This window comes from Xiphias gladius, chromosome 17 (assembly GCF_016859285.1).
Source record: "Xiphias gladius isolate SHS-SW01 ecotype Sanya breed wild chromosome 17, ASM1685928v1, whole genome shotgun sequence".
NCBI classification, from domain to species: domain Eukaryota; kingdom Metazoa; phylum Chordata; class Actinopteri; order Istiophoriformes; family Xiphiidae; genus Xiphias; species Xiphias gladius.
Genome location: NC_053416.1, coordinates 20,968,699 through 20,985,895, shown reverse-complemented (window position 1 = coordinate 20,985,895; position 17,197 = coordinate 20,968,699). Strand labels below are relative to the sequence as shown.

At 38.6% G+C, this 17,197-nt stretch overlaps 1 protein-coding gene across 2 annotated transcripts; it reads left to right on the top strand.

The window, feature by feature from the left end:
* The first annotated feature begins 10,447 nt into the window (after positions 1 to 10,447).
* zfpl1 (zinc finger protein-like 1) lies at positions 10,448 to 15,860 on the top strand. Of its 2 annotated transcripts, none has more exons than XM_040149538.1 (8): positions 10,448 to 10,596; positions 12,499 to 12,606; positions 12,693 to 12,804; positions 12,980 to 13,173; positions 13,354 to 13,432; positions 13,619 to 13,804; positions 13,964 to 14,087; positions 14,207 to 15,860. In XM_040149538.1, the coding sequence occupies exons 2-8, from the start codon at positions 12,505 to 12,507 to the stop codon at positions 14,391 to 14,393; spliced, it is 984 nt and encodes a 327-aa protein (XP_040005472.1). In that variant the 5' UTR covers positions 10,448 to 10,596; positions 12,499 to 12,504; the 3' UTR covers positions 14,394 to 15,860. The 2 variants fall into 2 exon arrangements, with proteins under 2 accessions (XP_040005472.1, XP_040005471.1); XM_040149537.1 differs by having other exon boundaries at positions 12,494 to 12,606.
* The last annotated feature ends 1,337 nt before the right edge of the window (positions 15,861 to 17,197 follow it).

The following is a 17,197-nucleotide window of genomic DNA, read 5'->3' as shown; positions in this document are numbered from 1 at the left end:
TCTCAAAGCAGATGGGCTTTCTTGGTTTCCAACGCAGATGGTTTAATAATGTTTTTCCAAGATTTCAACAGTTAATGGTTGATAAGTTGGCAATCTGATCATCTCATATAAGCGTAATGTAATACTGCATGGATTTTGGAAGGAATGCCTTGTCTGAGCCTTTAAGATCCTGAGGAGAAGACTGCATTGGCTACACTCACAGCACAATCCTTAACAGCAAAGAGACAAACTGTATTGGTGGGTCTCTGCAGGGTAAGCAACATAGTCAACCCAAACTAAGTATTGAGTTTTTCTTTTTGGGAAGCAGAAGCAATTCTCGACCTCAAAGAAGTTCTGTAGCTGCCACTCCTTGCTAAAGATCGTATAAGGACATTTTTTTTCTTTTGTCGAATCGAATCTAAGAACTCTATATTTCCTGCCGTATACAGTAAATAGAGGTTGAACAGGAAGGACTCTAAAGAAATGTGAGTTCAAGAACATTCAGTACTCTCTGCATCAGGAGGAACCTATTTATGGTGGACCAGGCAGAAGGAAATACCAGTCACGCCAATGGCACTCTTGGAATGCCATTTCACTTTTGACACTGGCCATGCACCAACAGCTTTGATGTCTGTGAACATATAAACAATTTCAGATTGAAAACCAGGCATAATCCCTGTCCATAAGAGACATAGCTGAGCTTGTTAGCTGGAGCTCACTGGTGTGACTGTAGCAGGAAGTGGACCTCAGTGCTATATATTAGAATTATAGTATATGCTCTTGAACCTGCCTTGAAATCAACTGAGCTCTAATTACAGTAAAGCTGCACAGTTGCCCAAATGGAAGGGACCTAAAAAAAGTTAAGATTTTATTTTTAAAGGTCTTGTAGTATATGTTGTCTCTATTTCTGCCTGTGACTTTACTTTTTTCATGTGATACCCCAACATTTATTAGTCAGGGTCTCTTGCTTTCATTAATTTTATTACTGTACAATGATCCTATATTAATACTACAACCGCCCCCTTCTGTATTTCTTGTCTCCTCCAAGGTCTCAGAGACAGTCTGTGGCAAAGATTCTCAGAAATGTGTTAAGCTTTAACTTGCAGACATACCATATCGTTTTCTTGATTTGCTACAATTAAGCTTACTTAATTTGGGAGAGAAACAGAGACATCATCTTTGTGTGTAAATCTGAAAGATTTTCTCTAAAAGTGGAGTGAAGCAGAGTATTATCAAAGGCAAATTTGTTGAAGCACAAATCTACTTTAGGTACTCACCTAACATCTGTATGAAGTGTGATATTTATTCTGAAGTGGTAGTAATCACTGTGATGTGGCTCAAATTACTGAGGATGTACTCCAGACTGGAATAAAATTACATTTTGTAAACCAATTTAGCTTAGCTGTTTTACAATTAGATGAAGGGGTTGTTCTGGAGAGTAAATACACTCTACAAAAGTTAGTTATTAAAAGTAATGCTATTAAGAAAACACTTTTATGCATGCTGGCAGAATATGCTCAACTTGGACACAAGCTCTTAGTGTTTCTGTACAAAATTCCTGCCATTAAAGTTACAGGGATTGGACCAGCAGTTAGCATGTGTGGAAAAGTGGTTGTGATCTGACCTTGTTTGTCTGTGTTTGTGAGTGTATGTTTGTGTGTGTGTGTGTGTGTGTGTGTGTGTGTGTGTGTGTGTGTGTGTGTGCGCACACGTGTGTGTGGCCATGATTTAAAAAAAAAAAGATAATAATAAAGAGCACAAATGAAGCAAGCTGGAATCTGTTTCTTAAAATTCTGTCAAGATTTCTGGGAAAATGGACCTCATCAGTGTCATCATTTCATCCTCATCAGTGTTACACATTACACATGGACCTATACACAATGCCCACAGCCAAAACGGCATGTGACTGTGATTGTAATTTTAGTATTCAGACAGTTGAAGGGTTTTCAAATAGGATTTTGTGTTTTTCTTCAAACTCAAAAAAAAGTTAGCCTACTTGACTGTTAGAAGGAGATTATCATTTTGTCTTTTTTGTCTAAACATGTTTCCTTTGTCTGTTTTTGTAAATGACTCCCTTTGTTGGACTCAGTGTCACACTGAGGGGAAAAATAAACATTTTGTAGAAAGGATGTCTCCTGCTATGTGATTAAATGTGAGCTGTGGAATGAAAAACTTGATTTGGGATCCGTAACAGGATGGGCTTTGTTCTAAAATAGTGTAATCATTATACTTACTTACCCACGTTACTGGAAAATCAGTTTTCAGAGTTTATCACTAATGAAATTCAACACATAAATGACTCTTCCAAATGTTTGAGTTTGTTTCATTACCATCTTCTAACACCTATTGGTTTTCAGTTTTCAGCCAGTTTGTAGCCAAGCTAGCAGCATGGCTCAAGGGAAGGCAATGTAGGTTTGTCAGTTGATCCACCACCTTGTCCAGACATTTATGTTCCTCTCAGCATGATTTGTAATCATTTTCCTCTGACTGGATATCTAGCATTATCATCAGGTCAAAATTTCATATACTGACCAATAATTTGGTTTATGATTAAATAAAATGAGTAACTAAAATAAAAACTAATGACATTCTCATCAGCCTCTGCTCTACTTTGGACTTATTACTAATTATCTGATGTTAGCACTAAGCACATGCAAACAAGTTAAACTAAGATGGTGAACATTGTAATCTTTGTATCTGCTAATGCTTTATATCAGCATGTTAGCATTGTCACTGTGAGCATGTTTGCATCCTGATGCTGGCATTTTGCTCAAAGCACCGCTGTGTCTAAGCAGTAGAGTAGCTTGCATGGCTGCAGACTCTTAGTCTTGTTTAATGGTGGATATTTTATTCAGTTCATTACCGTACAGTAACATATGCTCAATAAAGCAACCTGTTGTTAATATTGCTATATGATTAACATTTTCTTATATACTCTTAGGATGCAGCGAATGTATTGTACCTTTTAGGATGTTTCCTGTTGGTTTTATCCTTGCACACATTAATTCTTGAAGGAAAATACTGACAACACCGTGGGTGAGTGTAGAAGAACCACTGATTTCCACTGCTATAGCCCTCCAGTGGATAGTGCCTTCCCTCTGACAATCATTTACATGTCAGCCCAGCTGTTAACACCATCCCATAACCCACCTCCTCATTATACACTCAAATATAAACACCTATCTTCTCATACATTTGTCTTGTTACAATCATAATGTGCCACATTTTCACACGCTAACATATAATTCATATCACATTGTTTCATTTATGCAAAAAAATCTAACTGGGCAAACATAAACTTAACAATGAAAGGAGTGGCTGCTAAAAAAATGTTGGCAGGCGAAATTTGTCAGGCAGTGAAAAGAATAATAGCCTCATAAAATGAAAAGCAACCTTGTGCTGTTTCTAAGCTTTTTACATCAGGTCTTGGAGAACACAACATCTTTCATCACTGACACTGACTCTACTGGATATCTAAAAGAGCTTGGCAATCTCTGCAATTAGTTTAAATTTGAAAACAAACTAACTAGCCTGTTCCTCCCAATTTTTTTTTAAAAAAAAGCTTGCATTTGGTGCAATCTAAAAATCAGGTCCATCTTTCAACAGTTTTATCTTTCAAAAATCTCACTGGAGATGAACAGTCATTGAGTCAGACATATAGTTATGACAAATTCTTTATATCAAGAGTTATTTTCTATCCAAGAGAGATCCAACGGAATTTTCACTTTGAATCATTTAACATTTTGCAGCACTCTGATATTGTCATACTGATCAAAATCCTCAAATGTAGGTGATACTGACACATCACTTTAATGGTTCATTTCCTTCAACTCTGACTAAACACATCCATTACACTGATCAAATCATTGTCATCAACTGCACTAAAATCTGCAGTATCCTCATGGTTTTGGCTCCCATCCTTTACCCTTTGCACTTCCTATCAAGGAACACAAGGTGTGACTGATGTACAGTATCTAAACGAATGAATGGGGTGTCAGCATGATAGATGTCTTTGCTGTTTTGCTGTTTTGCTTTGACATTGAATGGTCAAGTGCAATTTAAGCACGGTTAAACTGGGCCTACCAGAGCCACTGGGCGATGCGAGTCACAGATAGCTCACTAACTTACGGACAGCCACTGGACATTATATCAAACCAGGGAGTTCACAGATTATAGCCAGCAAAGCCCTGCATTCTTCCCTGCTCCATATAGGAAGGGACACAGCTATAGAGCTATCAATGTAATCACCATGGATCAATAGAATCTACCCATTCTTCATCTTCACTGATGAGCAACAATTGTGGTGAAGGATTTGGAAAAACTTGACTCAAACAGTAAGTCAGCAGAAACATCAAACCTAAGCCAGCAGTGGGGCAAAGATGTTGATAGCAGGATCTGATTTTATCAAGCACGCAGGTTTCCACAGGGTGAGGCAGTACACACCTCAAACAACAGCATAAATAGACCTCTTAGACTAATTCAGTCTCATTGAAAAGCTTGGCCCCTGTCTGTCTCAATCAAAAGGAATGATGACTAAACAAAACATCTGGAAGCCAATTTAAATTTATTGTTTGGCTTTAAGGATTCAAAAAACAACCTCTGGAAGCACTGATAGGCTTCTACTCTCGAGTACTTGTAAAATAAGAACCTCCTCTCAAGTCCAGTGCTCAGCGGCTAGATCAGGAGATACAAAGTGTGATTCATCTGGCCTAATTCATGCTGACACAGCAACACATAGAAACATAGTGTGTTTTGGGTTTTTGTTTTTGCTGAGCTTCTGCACATCCTGTTTTCTCTGCAGGTCTAAACATGTGGGTACAACTCCACTGTGAAAAAATGAAAATCAGGCAGCCATGGGTACATCACAGCATCCAACCCTGTATCCTAAAAATTATGTTTATGTACAACTACTTTGTAACAGAAAATATGATTGTAGAAAATGTAATTGCGACTGCATTACATTTTCTATTAACAATTATTTCTATCTATTAACAATGTAGATATTGTTCGTATTTCGCAAGTCACAAATATAGGGATACTGAACGTATCAGTAAAATGGTCACAGACAACACATTTGTTTTCCACCAAAATATCTGATCTTGCATTACAACATCCAGTTGTAGTGAGTTAATTATAATTAAACTTTTTTATGGTTATGCTTAGGCAAGAAAAGCACTTGGTTAAGGTTAGGGAAACATCATGGCCTCTTTTAATCAAGAAAAAAGTTTATGGTTACATCAAACACAAGTTGCTTATTTATTTATATACTGTACATTTAACCTAAACCACGATCTTTCACTAACCTTGACCAAGCTTGACCTAGCCACATACGGGACTCTGGATGTGAACCCCAGTCTGTGGTGTTGCAGTTGATGCCCACCATCTACCCAACCACCTCCAGCCTACTCCGAGGCCATTAAAAATTGTAGCACTTCATTCATTCAAAAAAAAAAAGTTGCTTCTGAACATAATCCCACCAGTGGTTATGCTGCCACCACAATGTAATTGGGAAAACAGTTTTGTAGTATATCAATGTAATTTCTAAAAGACAATGTTGCAGTATAAGTTCCTGCAGTGTAACATGGATCCATTTTGTACAGTAAATAATGAGTCAAGCAATACATGGGAGACTTCATGGCATAAAGATATTTGCAAAAACCGATTGTACGTGACCAAATTGGTGCTGTTATTGCACCAGTTGTCTTTAGTCATGTAAGTGGAGTGGCTTTAAGGATGGCAATGTTGGTAGTCAGTCTACCACTTTGGTCTAGATTGAAATATCTTTAACTACTGGATGAATTGCAATGAAAATTTGTATTCATCGTCCCAAGAGAATGAAGCGTACAGACTTTAGTGATCCCCGACTTTTCCCCTAGTTTCGCCATCACCACCTTCTTATCTTATTCTATTTTGTTAGGTATCAGTCACAGTCAGGCAGGGCCCCACTCTGTGACAACCTGATCAAGGTTTTCTTTGTCCATCATGAGATCTTCGTGAGAGCTTTATCTTGTACTCACTGAGGTTCTCATGTTGGGGAATGTCAATTTACTTTACTTTCTCCTAAAGCGAAGCCCTTTGAGACTTTTACAATGATTACAGGTCCTCCAGAGAACCAATAACAGCTGAGAGCTGGGATGGGGAGGGGCACCTTTATCCTCTGCGTACCTTCGATCCCTGTGAGCCAAAGCATTAATAGAAACTTTGCAGCATTCTCTGTTGTGAAAATATGATGCCCAGATGAATGCACAGTATATACTGTAGCAGGCATCTGTTAAAAATATATTCCTTAGAAAATACTGGGGTCTTTTCTCTGTCAGCCAGTGTGTGTCTGTGTCTGTTTGTAAGCAAGTGAGTGGGAGAGAGTCTGGCAGTCAGACAAAAAGTGACTAATAACCAACCATTCATTTTTATTGTTATTAATTATTTTTTGCTAGAATGCAACCGTCTATGTGTAGAACCAAATGAAACACAAGGAAAACATTTGCAGAAATACATTTTATATGCACATTATGTTCATGACCTGAGGATGCATAGTCATTTGTGCAGCAGCGATATTTTATGTTTTATCTCCCGCTTTCCTCACCAAGCTCAGTGATGTGGGCAGTCTAAGTGCTTCAGACCTCTCAGTCTGTTATAAGATTACAGGGTACAAAATTAAATAGAGGCATGTGCAAAGGTTGGAGGGCCAGAGAGAAGTCAGACAGGGCTGAGGTAATGTCAGTGTGTTTCTGATTTTTATTGGGAGCAACACAGACAGAACCTCCCTCCAAACAAGCACACACACACACACACACACCAAAACCCACACACACGCATTTCCCTGTATCGATTAGCCGGATAAAAAAAGAGGGTTGAGGTCAGCAGGCATACGTCTGAATTTCTTTCTCTCTGTCTCTCACACTCCATTTGTCTCTGTCTGATTCAATACTCGCCTTCCCCCATCAGGGGGCCATGCTTCATCCATATATCTGCGACTCCCCTCCCCTGACCTGCTCTCACACTGTGGTTTCTTTGTGTCCGTCTCTTTGCCCTTCACTTGACATACATGAATCAATCACTCAATCCAATTTCATTCAGAGCAAAGCCTGATGGGTTTGCTTCTGAGCCACCGTCCTTATAAAGTAACAGTATCCACAGCGTAATTACATTCCAAATTAGATGATGTGGTTATGACCATGGATTTGATTTTGTTTCATTTTCAGTTATAACACACAAAAGTACAACAAGAACGACAAAATAGATACAAACAAATGCAGAAATACATTTCATAGTGCAACACAGTAGTTTTCACGCTGCAGACTGTGACCGCCAGAGGAGTGATAGATTGTTTCAGGTAGTAAAGATGATTATGGCACAAGCATAAAACCAATTGCTACCACATAAATGTATTGCACATTTTATTTCTTTATTTCTAGTTTTTTCTCTTCGATATCAGCCAATTGTTTCCTCTTGTTAAAAACTCTTTAGATGGTTTGCATAGCAGGACTCTATGTGGACCAAACAACGAATGTTTTTCTCATTGCGTTGATACAAAATGCATTAAACCCATTTACGGTAAATGTGTTCGCTCAATAGTATTTGCATTCTCTTTTTTTTTAAAACAGATGCACGTGAATTCAAATCCAAGGCTTGACATTTTAAATGGATGACAGTTTGCAGTGATAGTGATCACTGATGACAGTGATCTCCTTCTTACACTTTCATTACACAATAAGAAAGAGGTTGTTTAGAGTTTTTACTATTTTCTTTGCGTGTATTGCAAATGCAACATGTTTAAAAGGTATTACACATCAAAACTTCATACCTCAACTAAACAATGGACTATCTATCTATCTGGATTTTCAGCACCCCTCTGATTTAGGGGCCAATCCCTTTTACACTCACATCAGGGAACTAATACAGTAAACAAGCCATGCCTGAATCTTAACACTCTCCCTCACAGATAGAGCTGATAGCTGATCAATAGTTGCCAGACTCAATCAATCAATGTGCTCCTGTCCAAACCGACAACCTCTCTGGTCTGCGTTTCAGACCCAGCTGCCTCAGCTCCAGGGCTGGTTTGTCCTCCAGTGCCTCTGTCATTTGTCTTTAGATTTCCCTTCCATCTGATCGCACCAGTGCTTTTCAAATGCCCTTTCCATATGTCCTTACCCCCTGTCTGTGATTTATGTGTCCCTGGTCATAACTGAGGACATTACAAGAGCATGCTCATTTGCACAAAGTCATTTAGTCTCCTGTTCATATTTTTCTCCAAAGAAATTAAAGAATTTGCCACTGGGGGTGAGATGATCTGACATGTATGCACATTTGTTTAAGCATGCTGTTTCGAAAATTGCCTATTCACAGACATTCCTCATGACAAGGGTGGATGAGACCGAATTGCTTCATGGATAATATCTACTTAATTGTTAAATTGAAATTAAAAGTATTAGAGCAAGTTAATTATTTAGTAAATTAGAAAATGTATGTTTGCATGCAAAATTTTTAGAAGGATTTTACACTCAATTGCATTAAACAACTTTTTATTTTATTGCCTAAAACCTTACAGATGTACAGCACATCTCTGCCCCCTTCCTTTGCACTTCTTGGACTGTAGGTGCTTCTGCTTTTCATTTTTGATTCACTCTTTTTGCTCTCATCACTTCCCTCCACAGGCAATTCACATGTGCAGTGAACTGTGAAGGAAAAAACTGTACCCTGATTCTCAAATACATTCATGGCCATGTACACACACAAGCAGACATGCACACTCTAAGGACAAATCATTATTGTTATGCATGCAGGCAGCATCACGCACACACTGGTGTCATTACCGTGCATTTAAAAAGTGCTTGTCTGCAGGGCTGGATTGAGAGCTATCATGGCTGCCATGTGTAAGCTATGAAGTCCCAAAATTTCTAAAGCAGTGGCTCTAAATGATTTTAACTATGTTCATGTCTAGTCATTTCCTACCTTTCTACTGTCCCTTACTGTCTCTTTTCTGCCATGTTCATTTATGACATTTGGCAGATGCTCTTCTCAAGACCAACTTCAAATGTTGCTCATTAAGACAACATCATCAGATCATATGAAGACACACATTTTGCTGCCATCTCATCATCCCAGCTAACTGCTGATTATAATTGAAAAACTACAGAACTCCTTCATAACATCTGTGCTCCTCTGTCTAAGGAAGTCACTGCAGTAATTATTATCAAATTCTTATGATCATAGATCTCTACAATGACTGATATCTATTTAAAAGATCCACACATACAGATAGAAGATCAATAATCTATGACTACATTTTGAGGTGTGTTCTGCTATTGAAAGGTTAACATCTTTATCTGCAAAGACAGCATTGGGTGAATAACTGAACCTAGCATTCTTCTTACTTTTGGTAATTGCGATTATCTTATCAGTTTGTGCACCATCTGCTGAGTAAACACAGGAACTGCAATCTGACACAAACTTGCGCGGTACAAAAAAAAAGAGCCCAGCAGTACAAGAAGTTTTTTTTTTGCTACTGTCTTGCAAAGAAAAATGTGAATGTGTTACACTTGACACTTGCACGACTTTGATGCCTCTCCACTATAATTCAGCATGACTGCACGTAGATACAAAGACTCTTTTTATTCTTCACAGTACATACATGATCATAAATAATAGGTTATTTATCATTGTCCTTGTACTTCCTTTTGTTGCTGTGGGATCAATACATTTTTTAAATCTTATCCTATCACCAAACTATATCTGGTCAACTGTTTTAAAAAGCTGTTAACTGTCTTAAAAAGGAGAGAGAGGGCAACATCATCGAAGCAAAATATCCACAGTGAAAAGTGGCAGGAATCCCCTGTCTGGAAAAAACACGAGTCAAACTTAAACCAAATCAAATTCAACTTGTTTTTCATTCCTGTGCTGGATTACAATTTATGATATAAGTATTTCTGTGTCAAAGGGCTTTAAGTCTAGGATGGGAAGATAAAACGACATGTTTTGCAAAACAATACAAAGTGAGAAATGAACATTTAATGTGTATGAATCATAAAAGATAGCAGCCATTAGAACCTTGGAGGAGAGAATGTAAGAGGTCACTCATTAATCTAATTCAGTCATGTCAGCGCATGTATTGTGCAGAGTGTTTGGTTGCACATGAGAAAGACTTACAGTATGAGGTGAGATGCTTTTTCACACTGACGTAGGATGTGCAGTTAATAAGAGGCGGTGTTAAGATGATAAACAAACAGCTACATACCTGCATTGTGCATGTTGCTAAATCGTAGGTCATGTGTCTAATTTTTGCCCTTAGTCGTCACTCCCTATGCTTACTTTACTGGTCACCATACATATTGTATACTGCGAATGGCCTACTCGCGATTTTTAAAAAAAAGGAGGCGATGTGAACACACTCCGGCTCAGCAGGTGGCGGACTGCAGCGTCTGGCTTGTTACAGAAAGACACGAAGCGGAAGAGACGTGGCACATAAACACATAGAGGAAGGACCCAGCTAGCCCGCAGTCAACTTTACTGATGACAGCCCGTGGAGCCGACTTCCGCGGGGATCTGACCAGGAAGCTTAAATGACAGCACCCGACAATACCTGAAACGAACGGGACTCGGTTAAAGTCCGTGTGACAGGTAACATGTGTTTATTTGTCATTTGCGTTGGGACTTCCTCAACTCCAGCAGATAGCCAGGCTAGCTCGCTAACGTCACCTCACCTGACAACTTCCAGCTAAGATAGCGGCTAACGCTAGCTCACAGAAATGTTGGGATGAAGCTGCCGGAAGGTGTGGGCGCCGAACAGATGCTTGAGTTGATGCTGAAGCGTCAAGTTTGACCCATGGCCTCCCGAAATGTGTAACTTGTGTGAAGTTCGTTAAAACTACATGCTTGGTGCAGTTAGAGAAGTACAAATCACGTCAGCAGACAACAAGAGTAACAGTTAGAGCTGGGTGCCATTGATAAACATCCAATAATTAAATCAAATGACATGTTAACCAGATAGCCTGTCGATATCCATAGTATGCTGACGGTTTGACTATGAAGAGTGCAGCTCTAATACAATATGGCAGTATACTAGCGGTATTACCACCATCATTTTGGACTGTCCCATCCACTGCTTGTGACATGACAACTGGAAGGGTATCATTAGTAAACTGTAAATGATAAGCAAGTATGAAAAGGCGTCTCTTAATAATGTCACCAAGCTTGAACATAAACCTCAGAAAAATGTCACTCAATAACATTTGGTTGAACGTGAATGGGTGTCAGTGTCGCTCGCAGCCTGGCTATTCAAATATGTAAATGGATGAGATGTTGAATCCACAGAGACAAATCCTAAACACAAAGAGCAACAATGTAACGACAGCCCTGCGCAGGGTCTGCCTGCAAATCTCTGACCTGGAATTGCAAAGTTTAGAGAAAAACAGTTCATGTTTAAAATGTTTTAAAGAGCATTGTTTGAACCAACCACCCACATTTTAAAGTATCCGAGTCAGGTCACCTTTAGAGTTTTCTTTCTTTAGAGATAACCATTTAACCTGATTGAAGACCACTAAAAACAAATTTTTGCTGTTGTTTTATATGAGTAATTCCATTTAATTATATCATCATTATATACTGATCAAATCGCTCATTTTGTGTTTTATTTTATTCCGAACTTTGTTATTGTAGTCTGGAGTACATTGCCAGCATGTAGCCATCTCAGATTGTCCTATGGGTTTTGTGGCTCATGTGTGGTCATAATGCCATAATGGAGGCAGCCATAATGTAACTTTCCTGCTGTGTGCCGAACTTTACCTGCAGATAGTTCACCAGAATGCAGCATGCCAAACAAAAATCAGCATCCGGCCCAATAGTGCTTGCTGGCTGACGAGTATATTAAGCCTAATTAAGCCTTAGCAACATATATACCATATCATTATGACCAAAATCCCTGGAGATACTAATCTAGGAGTGGGCAATGTGGCTAAAATCTTCCCTCACAGTATATACAGTTATTGCAATATATCAAGATTCTTTGGAAAAATCAATCGAGAAACTGTTAATGAATAAAATATCCATACAAAAATCTCTGTATTTGGCTAAACCAGCAAATTAAATAACTGGTAAAGCAAGGTTCTTCATCACAATGATGCATTGATGCTTTTTCTCATATTTTTATTCACAATATGAGGAAAGTGAGGGGGCTTGTTACACTCGAAGTGGTCACAAGCAAAAATATGCCAAGAGCCAGTGTGTCTGGGGAAGTTGCAGGCTGTCAGGAAAAAGGGAACAGATACAATCATGTCAATCATTGCCTCTATTGTGTTGCTCAGTCTGTATTCAAGGGAACATCAGCCTCAAGATAAATTGATTCAGTGCAAACTTTTTAATGTCACATGCTTTTGCTAGCAATGAAGACACATTCTTCTTGCTTCCAGCTTCTGCTCACTCTAAACTGGAGGGCAGTCTGTGCAGAACGACAAGAACTGGTGTTGTTGTCGTACACATCCATAACAAACCTGCGGCTGTTTGTTTGTCATCCAAACAGCACAGGTGGCTATGGGTCTCTGCAAGTGCCCGAAGAGGAAGGTCACCAATTTATTCTGCTTTGAACATCGTGTAAATGTTTGCGAGCATTGCCTCGTCTCCAACCACAACAAGGTCAGTGGGTGAACAAGTATCACATGATGTGTATTTGTGCAAACCTTGTAACATAATGTGAACACATTAAAATTCTGTATTTTCAGTGTATTGTGCAGTCATATCTGCAGTGGCTTCAGGACAGTGATTACAACCCCAACTGTGCTCTGTGTAATAATCCCCTGACTGCTCAAGACACTGTCAGACTGGTCTGCTATGGTAAGATTATCAAGATTATCAGTGGGAATAAATGGTCACCTGTGACAAGCAAATCTTCTGGTATTTAAAGGAGCAGCTAAAACGGATTAAATTTAAACAAAAAAAAAAAAAAAAAAGAACATATTGACATCCCATCCCTGTTGCTGTGATGTGAAACTGTTCTTGCTGTCCACAGATGTGTTCCACTGGTCCTGTCTTAATAACTTGGCATCTCGGCTGCCCCTCCATACGGCTCCAGCCGGATACCAGTGCCCCACCTGTCAGGGTCCAGTGTTTCCCCCTTCCAACTTGGCCAGCCCAATTGCCGACGTGCTGAAAGAACAGCTGTCATCCGTTAACTGGGCTAGAGCTGGTTTAGGGCTGCCGCTGGTATGAGCCTATTATAGTTAAATCCCTTTTTTGATCATCTCACAAGCATTAGACATTCTTCCTGAAAAACAACTCAAATGAGAAGAAAATACACATTCAGACATGAGCATGCTCTGGTTGTATTTAAAAAGCAAATTGTACAGCTGTAATGTTCGAACTAATGTGATCTTCGACTGACAGATTGAAGAGCCCGTTGGGGTTCTTGAGGAGACCACAACTAATGATGTCACCGATTATACTGACTGGTCTACATTTGATGGTGAGCCCTGAGTTTACTTTTTAGTAAATTTCAACATGTGCATATTTATTAGGGAGATTTTTGTAGCTGTTTACACAGCATTATTTAAGTTCAATTTACAGTGAAACTCAACATACATATTTTTCAACATGATCAGATGATTAAACTCTTTTTTTTTTTTTCTCTCTCTTTTTTTCGTTTCCACAGCACAAGAACAAAGTAACATTTACCCCAGCCACTCTTACAACACCAGCCTCAGCCCACCATCAAACTCAGTCTCACCTGCAGCACAGGAAGACTTTGGAGGCCCTCATAAAAATGGGGATCCAAATATGCAGGATCACTCTGTGATCAACTTTACTACTGCCAATGACACAATTACAATACACACAGGTAAAGCGATGAAAAAGCCCTCTGATCCTAAAACAACATGTTGCTTATAACATTCAAAAGAAAAATCTAAGTCAGTTTTGTCACATACTGAACATTTAACATAGTGTTTTGCCTACTTTTGTTGAAAGATTAACAAAATTGGTTGTTGTTATTCTCCAGCATCATCCCCAAGAAAGCTCTATGACACACGGGAAATTGGTCACAGCTCTGTCACGCAGATTGACTTTGATGACGACAAGTACCGGCGACGACCAGCATTAAGTTGGTTTGCTCAAATTCTCAAGTTAGTATTATGAATTGGAGCTCTGTTATTGCTTTGACACTAGGAATGACGTGTTCTGAAATGTTTTTGTGATCTCTGATTTTGTTTTTGTTTTTTTTTCTCATTTTTAATCTTTTCAGGAACCGCACAGGCGGAAAGCGGACGTCTCTGTCCTGGAAACAGCGGGTCTTCATGCTTCTTCTGGTCGGAGTTCTTGGATTCTTTACGCTAATTATCATCATGGCCAAACTTGGACGTGCCTCGGCGGGCTCAGACCCAAATTTAGATCCTCTACTTAACCCCAACATTCGTGTGGGGAAAAACTGATTACACATATCGATTCCCTCTTTTCCTTCTGTGTTACACAACTTAAGCCTGCGTAGAACGAGCTGAAAAGGGACTTTCCCATACATGGTAAGCCAAATAGAGAGAACTGTTTACCCAACTTGAATGGAAAGAGATGCTGCACCTCTTTTAGAATGGAGGCAGTCCCTGGCTCCTTTCATTTACATCAGGCATTAGAGACACGCCATGGCCCTTCACAGATGATGAAAATATCTCACAACATTTAAGAGGTTTCCTCTGATCCCAGTTGACCAATCTGCAAACTCCAATGGTGATCCATGGCCTGGCGCATCTAGACAAAGGATCCAATAATTGTTTCTCTGAATAGTTATTGATAAAGAGGAGTAGTATTTATATTTTCAATTCCAGCTAACATTTGTCAGTGATACTTTTAGGTTAATTTTTTTATATTTAGTAGAAAGTAAATAAACACTGTTGATGTTGAAAGAACATCTTTTGTTGGTAGAAATGTCAGAATGTATATAATCAGCAATGAAACGTTCAGTAAGGTTTACATGGTTGTAAACTGATTCCAAGCTGGTTTGAATTGAATGGCCTTGTGCATTTCTCCTTTTAGAGAAGAGGTGGCCCTCAGAACTGGAATCAAATACCCCCAACTCATGATTAATACATAACTATTTATGGGTGTCTGCATTATATATGAAAATTGAGTGCATTGCTTTTAGATTTGCCATGCATACTCTATGTATATTTCACTGATGTTTTTTGACTGTCTATTAAATGGGAATACTACAGAATTTCGGTATTTTAATATTTTTTTAAAGTCCATGAATTCTGACCATCATCTAATGCTGTGCATAGGCAAAATCACGAAGGATTCCTGAAATGTCAGTTGTATTACACACAGGGTCAATGAGAATGTTATAACACATAAAAATCACTATTACTATCACTATTTCATATTTGAGTTCAGTAGCTCAAACAGATTTGTTATTCCATTGACCAGTTCCTATAAAGCAGCTGCTGGTTGTAAGCAGCATATGAATGCGATCGCAGTAAATTGTTGCACTCCGTGTCAAAGCAACATTTGCACTAAAGTGACAGTATGAATCATTTTTCAAAATACACAAAGAGAACTAGATGAGTAACATCAAGTAACTACTCATTTACTCTCTCTTATAGTATTTAACTGTGGCAAGACACTATGTATGTTTCTGTTTTCCATAATAAAAAAAAAGTTACTTTTTTAAGATAATGCAGTTTGTGCTTTATTTCAACTGGTGCCAGGTAAAAGTAAAGGTTTCACCCTGCTGCATTAAGCTCAGACCATCTTTGAATAACTACAGTGCTGTTCTGTAAATGCAAACTAATATAGAGTCACAAGTTCTGTGTGTGTACAGCATGCGACTGATAGTTGTCCCAATCTCTGTGTAAACGTCATGAATAAGAAATACATGCATCATCATCATGGGACGGTATAAGTTTTATAATGACTAATTTGCTGTTATGTTTTTTGTTTGTTTTGTGAAATGGCATTCCTTTTTGCAGTTAAATTTGTCATTAAAAACTATTTTGTGAATAATGTCACATTGTCGTATCCCAGACATAAACAACTCTTGCACAAATTGGGAAAGAATGGACTCTAAAATGAGAAAAATATCTCATGTCCAGTTCTTTTCGAATGAGACGGCGGATATTAGATACTCCAACCTTAATCTGAACACTGTGAACTTTTACTCAGACTCTGAGAGAGACAGCAGTCAGACCTGCCTCTTAGGTAACACCCAATGAATGGACTCACTGTGGTGATCAGCCATGAGACTATTCTACAAATATTTTGCATATCTCTCCCCCTGGTGGTGAATTCAGCTCAGGACCTCATCAGCAATGTCCTATGACGGTCAGCAAGCTCAGTGAAAGGACAGAGACCAGGGTCAGGTCTGTGGTTAGGCTGTTTGCAGAACTATCTCTGCAATGTCAGTGGCTTTGAATGGCTGCAGTTCCTAGTGAGATTCTACACTCCGCCATATACGCTTCTGTATAAAAACTTATTTTTACCTATGTCAGTTACATTGATTTAATTTTTTTCACTTTGAATTTACAATGGCTGTATACAGATAATCTCCTATAAGAGAATCAGTTCAGGAGTTGTGGCTTAAAATGAGGAGCCAAATTAGGCGCCTATTAGAAACATTATCTTGTTGCATAATACTCAACATGCATGGGTTAACGCTCCAGAAAAACAGTCTTTCTTGTGGATGAGTTTAAGATGTTTTGTTTGTGTTTTTATTCACAGTCAGTTTAAACTTTACCCCACTGTCCATTAGTTTTTTCTCTCTTTTTTTGCTTTGTGTTTTCTGCCTTCTTTTTGTAATATACTATTGTTTGTGACACAGGGCAACTGGCATTTAAAACCTCACAGATCAATTAATTAATGGCATTATCCAACACTAAACCCTTTACTATATATATATATATATATAAGAGATGCTCTGGATTGTTCAGCTCTGACATTGGCAATGTTCATTCGCCCGAAACGGAAACTCACAAATTTTTAGTCATTTTATTGAACCTGTAACAATTAGTTGCATGTGAAAAATGCATTCATTAGTAAGTAATTCCATAGTATAATGGCATTATGGGAGTGTTTCAGCATAAACACTGCTGCATTCATTAATGGGCCTATGATTATCTTGATGTTGTGTGATGTAAGTTTGTCACATGCTGTCCTTGAGGATCCTTGTAATAACCCCCTTCAAGTATAGATATCAGTATTATAAATATTCACCATTACATCACGTGTTTGCATGTAAGTGTTAGTTGCC

Excerpts from the sequence above, each read along its gene's own strand:
- zfpl1 (XM_040149538.1), top strand. The coding sequence starts at position 12,505 with ATGGGTCTCTGCAAGTGCCCGAAGAGGAAGGTCACCAATTTATTCTGC. Across the intron at positions 12,607-12,692 it reads TCGTCTCCAACCACAACAAG|TGTATTGTGCAGTCATATCT; the intron begins GTCAGTGGGTGA and ends CTGTATTTTCAG. Across the intron at positions 14,088-14,206 it reads TGGTTTGCTCAAATTCTCAA|GAACCGCACAGGCGGAAAGC; the intron begins GTTAGTATTATG and ends TAATCTTTTCAG.